General features: G+C 41.2%; 1 protein-coding gene across 1 annotated transcript; it reads left to right on the forward strand.

Annotated features, from left to right (window-relative positions):
• Positions 1–1723: 1723 nt before the first annotated feature.
• On the forward strand, positions 1724–10200 carry LOC118424896. Its single transcript, XM_035833702.1, has 14 exons — positions 1724–1807; positions 1974–2128; positions 2419–2498; positions 2791–3761; positions 4228–4612; positions 4850–5200; positions 5579–5794; positions 6296–6486; positions 6982–7167; positions 7477–7622; positions 8134–8256; positions 8573–8725; positions 9149–9296; positions 9609–10200. The coding sequence occupies exons 3-14, from the start codon at positions 2461–2463 to the stop codon at positions 9992–9994; spliced, it is 3294 nt and encodes a 1097-aa protein (XP_035689595.1). The 5' UTR covers positions 1724–1807; positions 1974–2128; positions 2419–2460; the 3' UTR covers positions 9995–10200.
• The last annotated feature ends 6 nt before the right edge of the window (positions 10201–10206 follow it).

Below are 10206 nucleotides of genomic sequence, written 5' to 3' on the forward strand. Positions count from 1 at the left end.
CTGAAAAGTGACATTTACTGTGTTGTAATTTCGGTTAGCCTCATTTATTTATTTATTTATATTTATTTATTTCATCTTTTATTTCATTTATTCATTTGGTTAGAAACTACTAAACTGTTGCTCTGGCTAGCCTGCGTCAAACAATATCTCGGTGTAACTGCCCGTCTATGACCATCGGGAGGGTTTCTAGTTGTAACCTATGATTCAGGTTGACTTTCGCAGTGGTTTCTCAGCGTTAGTGGTACTCCCTACCATGTCAGTACTGAAGTGGTCCCCCCGGCGGGACAAAGAAAGTCCCGCGGTTTTGCTGGCATGTATAGATGGGGCATTACCGCGCCATGTAGCGCACTGCATCACAATTAAGGTCGAATTAAGGTTCCGTGACCACCTACCAGTGCTTGGGGTTTAGGATGTGCGTTCAAGCTGACACAACAAAACACGCTAAAGCTTTAAGTTGAAACCTTTGTGTCCACAGTTAACTTTCTTATACGAGGTCACGAGCAACGCTATACACCGAAAACATCTGTTGCATGTGATTGATATTTCTTGATGAATATATGATATAATGAATTATCATGTTCAAATGTTAGCCCATCTGATAAAATGATAACGGTGAGATTTTTAAAAATCACGAAATGATTCATTGACTCAAAGTATTAGTCTGAGACGAGTGTCTTGGTATACATACCGCGGGTTTCAGTAGGCTTAAAGTGACAGGCGTAGAGTGACAGGCGAAGTGACAACAATGTCATTTAAATGATACATCCAATTCTGATGTCAAGAGAGAAGGTTTGACTTTAAAAGCAGTACAGGATAGGAAATGTATGTATACCTAATACACCCAAGGCCGGCGCCATATTTATAATTTAGTTGTATTCTGGTATTTGCGCTGTACAGTACTATTTCGTCGGTCTGTATAGGACATGCTAACAGGATAAGAGTTCACTAGGGCAAATGGTAGCGAATAAACACCGAAGACATCGATCCAAAGGAAACAGGTTGCCATTGCTTAATGACCAAACAGATGTCAGTTGTACCGTTTTTAAGATAGTGGTAGTTTTTTCTGTAGTCTACCAACGTGTAGTATATATTAATTAATTCCCCTTGTTCAGGTAAATCTTCATGAGACAGCCTGGAAATGTTTCATAACAGTTTCATTTCTAGTAATTACGACTGAAGCATGTTTTTTGTAATCATGATTTTGATAAGCAGAGTGAATCTATATTCTGTTGATTTGGTGAACGTTTGCAGTTTGCGATCCATTCTCAGTTTAGTTTGATAATCAATCATTTAATGACAGTTTTGGGCCCAATCAATCAAAAGAACAAAGTTGTATTTTCCGTACACAGTGAATAGATACTATTGTTGATCATTCGTACTACACAACAAAGAAAGGGCGATCTACTGTTAGCAACACGGAACAAAAATTGTTTTTGTTTACGTGCTTTACCTGTTTGGCCTTATGGCGAAATGGACGTCCGACATAAGCTTCCAGTACGTAACTAATAAGAATTAGGTGTTGGGAAGAATGTATAATTGTCAGAACACCCGAAGTCATCTATATGATTCAATTTTTGTTTCATCAACTATGCAAAACACCACATGGTTTGCGTAATTTGTAGTCTACAATTCGTAACACTGTTACATGACAGATGTTGGCTGCATTTCTTTCAAAAATTGCTAGGGGTCCCCACAAACCGACCAGACGAGTTTTGCAACAGGTGGCCCCGGGCTAATGATATCATCAACACATTAATGCGCATACGTAATACCCAGGTGCTGTTTTGCAACAGGTTTGGCACGGTATGTACGTACGTTTACAAAATTACAGGTCTTACATTCCGTTTATATTTGCGCACAGATACAGCAACAGGACAACAGACAGCTCTGTATTCAAGATAGAAGTTACAAGAAGTTGCAGCATCGGCCGCTTGCTAATCGCAATTCGGATCTTTGGTGACCTGTTGCGACAGTTTCTTCCATAGGAATGGGCGCTTTTATCAAACCAGGAAGCTTCGAAGGACTACGATCTACAACACCGTGTTTACAAGACTAGTATACCTGGACAACCTCCAGTAAACATAACACCACTGCCTGGCTCCAGTTCGCTAAGTACGGCCATACAGAGGTAAACTGTTTTCACTTCCTTGTTGTCTTCGACGTAGGGTCACGATACCATTCTGATAATATGCTGTCACATACAGCGACGGACGAAAAAAATGGAATTTTATAATAGATATTCTCTAGAATGCAACTGGGAACCTAGAACCTAAAGGTTATGGTCTGTGTACTGTACCATGTCTATGTGGAAGAAATATTTTAGATACGTTTAAATAACGTTGATACGCCATACACAAGCAAGCCATGTCGACGTTCACCAATTTGGAATGAACCCAATGTTTTATTTTGGTACTTCAGAGACGACCACACATATCAGCTAGCATTGAAAACCAATAAACCATGGCGTCGGCAGGCGAAGAAATGATTCCAACAGACGGGTAAGTTAAAACACAATGGAATGTATTGTTACTAGTACAAATGTACATTACCACCTAGCCTTGTGACAACTAAGGTGAGCGCCATGTGTACCCTGCGAGAAACTATGGTACTGCAGTTCCAGTAGCATCGCGACGCGGGGAAGTAAGAAACAAAGGTTAGTTGGAGGCTAGTAGTGGCACAGTGGCAGAGTGACTTAATGCGGCTAAAAAGTAAATTTACATCGGTTTTCTTCTTGTTACTCAATATTGCGTCTGTGTTGCACGTGTTTTGTACCTTCTTTTTATCACACAGGAGAGAATGTCCCCTGGAAGTTGACCAGCTCACCATCTCAGAGAAACACCTCTCCCAGGAAGAGCTGGATGAACTGGAGATGATACGGGACGAGGACGGAGACAACACGGACTTCGAGAAAATAGCACACAGAATGACACTGAAGCTTCAGGACTCCGAGCACGCCACTGTTAACATAGGCATCGTTGGTGAAGCAGGGGCCGGAAAAAGTACGTTCATAAACTCTTTCCGCGGGATAAAACCCGGTGAGGAAGGCGCTGCTGAAGTCTCGGCCTTCCGCCATACTACTAACGAAGTCACGCGGTATCCCGTACCAGATAACCAAAACATCGTTCTCATGGACTTCCCTGGAGTTATCTTTCGGAACACCGGTACAAGACTAGATATGGAAGAAGAGTTTAACACGAAGAGCTACTTGGATCTGTACGGCTCAGAAATGGAAGAGTGCGACGTATTCCTTGTCTTCGTCACCTGTCGCGTGAGCAACAACATCATCTGGATTGCCAAGGAAGTCGGAAAGATGAACAAAAAGGTTCTCTTCGTTCGGTCCAAAATCGACGTCGACTTAGCGAATGAGAGTAGGGACAACCCCAGGCGTTTTCCCGAAGGTACGTCCTCGACTACTATTGAAGTGCGACGTTTTGTGGAGGAACTACGAAAGGTTACCACAAAAGAGTTAGAGAGGCTTAGCTACGCTGAAGTGAAGGAGACCATGGTGTTCGTCATCTGTGGTTTGCCAGATGATGTGGCTTCTGGTACTTACGACATGACCAATCTCCGCAAGGCTATCTACAACACACTGTCGCCTGACAAGAAGGGAGTGCTCATCAACGGGCTGGTGGAGTTTGCCACAGACATGGTCCATGAAAAAGCAGAGTATCTGAGGTCACGGGAAGTTATTGTAGCAGCAGTAGCTAATACAGTCATCAGTGCAACACCCATACCAGGCCTAGGGTTAGCTCTAGATATCGGTACGCTTTGTTCTTCTTTGTTTTTCTCTTTTTTTATGCCCACTGCACCTTAAATTCATAGTTTGCTTCTTGCTGTTAATGTGCTAAACATAAGTGGTAAACATAAGACTGTACATGTACATAATGATTAGTGTACGTAGCCCATAAAAAAGATTAAATGGGTCATACGGTAACATATAACGCTTGTTCACCTTTATCCGTGGGGTAACCTATATCCGTTGCTTTCAGAAATGGGTATTCAGGGATATGAAGTCGACGGACGATACTACAATATTTTGAACATGTTACAACTTGAAACCACTGTCCGTCTACTTGATATCCCATAAAACCATGTTGGTAAACACAACGAATATAGGTTACCCTGCGGATAAAGGTGAACTAGCGTAATATCACTATACGATGTACTAACATTTATTACACAACAAAAATACATCTTCATTCACTGGAGGACACTTTTTTTCTACAGCAATACTTGTAGCAGGATATCATCGTTCCAAGAGAGCCTTGTGTCTTAACGACAAGTCGCTCAGGCAGCTTGCTGCCGTGGGAAACAAAGACTACGAGAGTCTCAAGAAGTTTGTCGACAGAAGGTTGGTGTTGAGCGAGAAGATCCAGAACGCATCCGGCCCCGTGGCGATCCGAGCCGTCGTCGGTGTGGCAGCAGCAGGGGTTACTGTGGGCGCCCTGGCGTTTACAAGTATGGCCTTGAGAATCGCTCTTCCGCTTGTGGGTGGGATCATTGCAGCACCGGCCTCAGCTGCATTGGTGGTGTACATCATGAGGAAGATGATCAACGAAATGGAGACCTGTGCTATCGAGCTTCATGAGTATGCCTTTGGGGAGGAACCGAGGTACGTACAGACATAATTGTTATGCTATAAACTCTATTCAAGTTTTATCAGTGTAGAGTAGGCTGTATCAACAGTTTATCATTCATCGTATGTAACTATATGTTGACACATCATTATTCCGGCACTGTGCACGTGCTGTCGAAAACATGGCAAGAAAAAAATGCGTACGCGGCTTTTGCAGATTATGCAAGCAATTGAATATTATGACATTAAGCTTTATTTTTATTTCATACACAGCCCAGCTTATATCGGAATACTAGGCAAAGAATGCTCCGGCAGAAGAGAATTCCTGAACGCCGTTCAAGGCATTCGGAGCACCGATCGCAGATCCTCCATCCCGGAGAAAAGCCCGAAAAAGCCTGTAGAGCACGAATCTTCCGAAAACCTGGTGTTCGTGGAGTTCCCCAGCCCAGACGTGAAGAAGTCGTTTTTCAGAGATACAGTAGACGAAGATGCGTACAGGAAGAGCTTCGGGGACGACTTGAAACTGTGCGACGTCTGCCTCGTGTTTGTTGACAAGGACGTCACCGCTGAAACGGTCGCTGTTGCGAAGATTGCAAAAGAGAGGACCAAAGTGCTGTTCGTAAGGTAAGCACTTAGTCGCTGAAGGTTTGGATGTTACAATGTGTTAAAAGATGATGAACTGTTAAAGAAAATGCATTGAACTAACCATTGTCCTGCTGAGATTTTTTTTTGCATATTTAACCCCCTCAAGCTGTTTGATTAATCAGTTCAGTAAAACCTGACCTATTTTGTGCTGTTGTTGCAGATTTACCTCCCCAATCAATGCAGTTTGCTGCGATATGCCACATTTAAGTGATAAATTTCCCAACCCATAAAGATACTGGACCCACATACATGCATGATATATGGGCTCACAGGACAAGGGTTCTAATACTCCAGGACTACACACTATTATATATAATATCAATATAGTATTCATGCAATTATCTTTTCTCCTTCTAGGCTCAATGAGTTTCACCCTTCGGCAAACCAGAGCGGAACAAGCGTAATCAGCGCTGTCCAGAAGAAACTTGAAAAAGTCAAGTTCGGAGACATGGACATGTCAGACGTCTTCATCATCAGTACCGAGTACGATGCTGTGACTCAGGACATCGGAGAAACTCTTGCTCTGAGACGTGCCATCTTCAAGGAGCTCCAAGATGCTGATAAAACAGACAGGTGAGTTGGTTACTTGTCAAATTTGTATCTTATGGCTCTTCGTAGCACTTTATTATCTTGCAGGTCTTCCCCTGCCTCTTTTCCTTTAGTAGTAGGTGCATCAGCATGTTTCATTCTGCGCTCTTGAACTTTCATAGCGACAGATGGTAGATCTTAGTACAATGGTTGGTTTGTTAGCTTTTGTTATCGCAATGCACAATTATGTAGCATGCGGGTGTAGTAGCCATTTGCTATTAGCCTTTTTTGAGTGACTTTGTAAAGGTGCATTTTTTTGCATTCCAGTCTCAGATGTAAAAACATTTTGGACATTTTCTTTGCGTTCTACGTTCTTCATTGAAAAGGTTCATCAGTCACGTATGCATACAGTTATGACAAATTTTTGATTGTCATTGATTGAAGAAATTGTCATCGATTGTCATAAATTGAAGAAATTCGTTATAACCGTTGTACGTTCTTGTAGTTACATAACAAATTCGTTGATTTATATATATATTTTTCCAGAAACGTGATGTATATGAGTCTGGACACGTTGATGTTGAACGACGATGATGCAGGCATCATGACGAAGAGTCTGGCGGATGGTTTGAGAGGAATAGAGATGTTAGGACAGGACCAAGCAGATGATGTGACAGACCTGATAAAGAGCAAAGAAGATTGCCTACCGAAGTGGGAACAGGCAACAATTCGGATAGGTGAGATTTGGCATTATATATATAATTCACATTTCTTAGGCCGTGGGCTCTATGCTACTATCTACAGACCGTGCTTTCAAATGTATACATAAAGTCAGTTTATCTTATTAACTTTAGCATTCCACCTTTGGCATTGAAAATATTTTTGGCCATCATCACATGTTGCATACCTACTGTTATTGTTGATTGAAGCGTAGCAATTTTTATGACCAAAAATTACTTCTTCTCGAGAGTTTAGATACATGTGCCTAGCTGTTGAAGCTACAAAAATGTTCACTTCTCGAGCTAGCGAGGACCTCGCTGTTACCGTCCAAGCATGCTAGGCCATGGCAGATGAACCCCGGGTGTAAAGGGTAGGAACAGTATTACGCGCACCATCTCTAACTTTAAAAAGCCCTAGGCTCTAGGATCTAGGATAACTCTTCTCAAAAGTCAAAACACAACATATCTAATTTCTAATGGTTTTCATGTGTTTTCCAAACTGTACCCATCTAGGGATCATCAGTGACAATGGTGCTGGAACAAACACCTTCATCAGTTCCTTGCTGGGTTACCGTGAGAAGGTGGCATCTCGTACAGCAGCTGGACACGGCTCCACTCAATCAGAATACACGTCAGCGGACCCGGAACGGCCACAGAACCTCACTGTCGTCAGATTCCCTGCAGTATCGTTTGCAATAGGTGAAGCATCTACTGTTGTTATCAACATTGTTAGCTAGGAAACTAGAACGTTGTGACGTTGCGATACTTACATCTACTACTTAACGTCGTACAGTTGTTTTATAGATTAGGCGAGGAAGACACCACTGCATAGTTTGTGTAACTTACATTAGACAAAAGAACTTACGATAGAATATTCTTTCTTGTTCGCCAAAAAGTAGTTACTCAAGCAACTCGATATGATTTTGGAAACGGTCAGGCTATGATCTTTTCTAGTGTCACATGCACTGACTGACTGATTATTTCTTGTTATATGTTTTAAACACATAGGGCGGCCAGAAGACATCAAGTCCAGGTACATGAAATGTCAAGTTGACAACATGAAGAGTTGTGACGTCTTCATCGTGCTCTGCGGAGATGTTGTAACAACGGAGACCGTCTGGCTAGCAGTCCAAGCACTAGCACTGGATAAGAAGGTATCAAAACAAGTTGGTGGGGTCATGTGGCATAACTGTGGGGGTATTTTGCCCAGAACTTAGAGGTCAGAGGTTCGAATCCGATCGTGCTACCCATCTTGTGCCTGTAAATAAGGCACTTAACGTTAGTTTCCTCACTCCATCCCGGCATGTGTAATTATGGGTACCTGAAATCGGTCGGTGAGGTAAAAGGCACTGGAAGGACATGGATGAACTCTACCTTCTAATACTGTGCCCTAGACACAGTGGATAACAACTCACTGACGCTACGGCCAAAATAGACTATGGGACTTCAGTCAGTCCTTTGTATGTCGCAGTGGTAAATAAGTTTAACTTACTAAACGTGAGTACAGTGTCACGTAGCACGTTGCCCTTGTCTTATAGGTTAAAGCAAATAAAAAACATGTTTACCAAGTTGACTTGAAGTAGCATTAAAATAGCATCATAAATATTATGTGCCTTAACTGGCTGCACAACATAACAAATCATTCCTGTAAAATATGTTTTACAGGTGCTGTTTGTCAAGTCAAAGTTTGACCTGACAGCTGAAAATACCTCTGAAGATGCGACCAGATCGCTACCAAAGCCATCCATAGAACAAGGAGTCCAAAAGAGCCTGGCTACTGCTATCCAGGTTTGCTTGATATGTTTACTATATAGTATTACGTACATTGCGTACAACAAAGCATTTATACCATGGACTAACAGATTTTGTTTAAGGACCATCACAAGGTTTAGATATTGAGTACAAAAGAAACGAATCCTCATTTATTTTCCCTTTCCAACTAATCATAGATGTAGGCCATCATATCTTACTTTGGACAGCTAGATTAAAGATTTTTTTTCTCACTTAGTCCTGATTCAAGACTAGATTTTTTCATGCAGGGTCCAATAACTTTTCATATGATAATGATAACTTTTCTAATTTGTTGTTGATATTTCCCTGACAGGAAAAGTTAAGTGCAGAAGGATGTACTATGACAGTTAAGATGGATGACATCTTCCTCATCAGCGGCACTTGGAAAAATGTCAAGCAGGGAGAGTTTGACATGGTCCGGCTCAGGCAGGCCATGATGGAACCATTGGATGAACTGCAGAAGCAGGTGAGAAGCAATTCCACTCAAGTAAAATAATTACATCTAGATTTAAGTCAAATGGGCTATTGTTGATTCCACAGTTTCAATATGTTGATGTGAAGGTTTGATAGAGAAAATCATCATTTAAGAAATAAAAATAAAATAATTTCCAGTAACAAATAACCTTCATAATTGTACACAAAAACTAGTAATCATTTCGATCCTTGAGAAAGTACCATCAGAGAACACAAACTCAATAAGGGACCTACATTCATTAATCATTGTCATAGTTATCGTATGGTCAGTAAAAAAGATTAGCAGGACAATCCAATTTACTTTTGCTCAATGTCTTATATTTGTGACCAATACATTTGTATCAACTTAAAAAAAGAAATCATCAGACAATATTTTGTCAATGACAATCAAAGTTAACTTCTTTTGGACCAACAGGCATTTGCAATGCTGTGCAAAGACTACTCCCTGCGTATGATCCCCACCAAGTCAGCACTCCTGAAACAGATGGTGTGGACGCAGGCTGTCCAGTCAGGGGCACTCCGGCCATGGTCTAGGCTCTTAGTGGACACACCTATAGACCTCGGTAACACTTCCTTTTATTACAACCTTAATAATTTAATTGTGCCATTGCCTTGCATTTGAAAGACTCAAACCCCTGCTGGGGTATACCAAAGACTTGAAAACTGATACATACTACATTCTCTGCTTAGCACTTAGCAGAGACGGCAGATAGATAATTGACAATAATTCTGGTACAACTTACCATAAGATGGAAAGACATTCAATTTGCTACATCTCATTTCTGCATATGAACTTTTATGGCATATAATTATATAGTACAAACCTGTGTTGTTGAATCCCAAAACATTAATTTTCTACCTCTATCTTTTTACAGATGCAGTCAGAGAGTCCTGTGAAGTGTACAAGAGGTGTTTTGGTCTGGATGAGGCTTCCCTGGAAGACTTGGCTGAGTTAGCTGGCATAAATAAGGAATGTATCCGAGAGTCAGTACGAAGGAAACTGCCCATATGTACAGTTCTCTTTGACACTACTGATCTACCACCGCAATCCTCTGTCCGTGACCTTGTTAGCATGATGGCCAAAAATGGCAGCACTCTCATGACCCTTGAACTTGCAAATTACTCCTTTGAAACAACAGTAAACTGCGGCTCTTTGAAAGGAAAGGTCATGCATGTTGTTGCTTATTTCTTGCGGAAGATAATCACTGAACAGGCAGACTGTGCATGTGCATTCTATGAGGAACTTTTTGCTAACAGATAGGATAGACTTAGTGATTTGTGAACACAGGTACAATGTTATGTGCTTCTCCAATTTAAGACATTCAGTTCAATATCATATAAAAATGAAGGCTGTGTTGTGATTAGATATTGTATTTTGACCTAACATATTCTTACTCATTTATCATATGAGCACTGTAATTCCTGTTAAGTTCCAAACTGTAGTTTTGTGTCTGCTTGATATATTTTGAGTTG

This window comes from Branchiostoma floridae, chromosome 10 (assembly GCF_000003815.2).
Source record: "Branchiostoma floridae strain S238N-H82 chromosome 10, Bfl_VNyyK, whole genome shotgun sequence".
Taxonomy (NCBI): Eukaryota; Metazoa; Chordata; class Leptocardii; order Amphioxiformes; family Branchiostomatidae; genus Branchiostoma; species Branchiostoma floridae.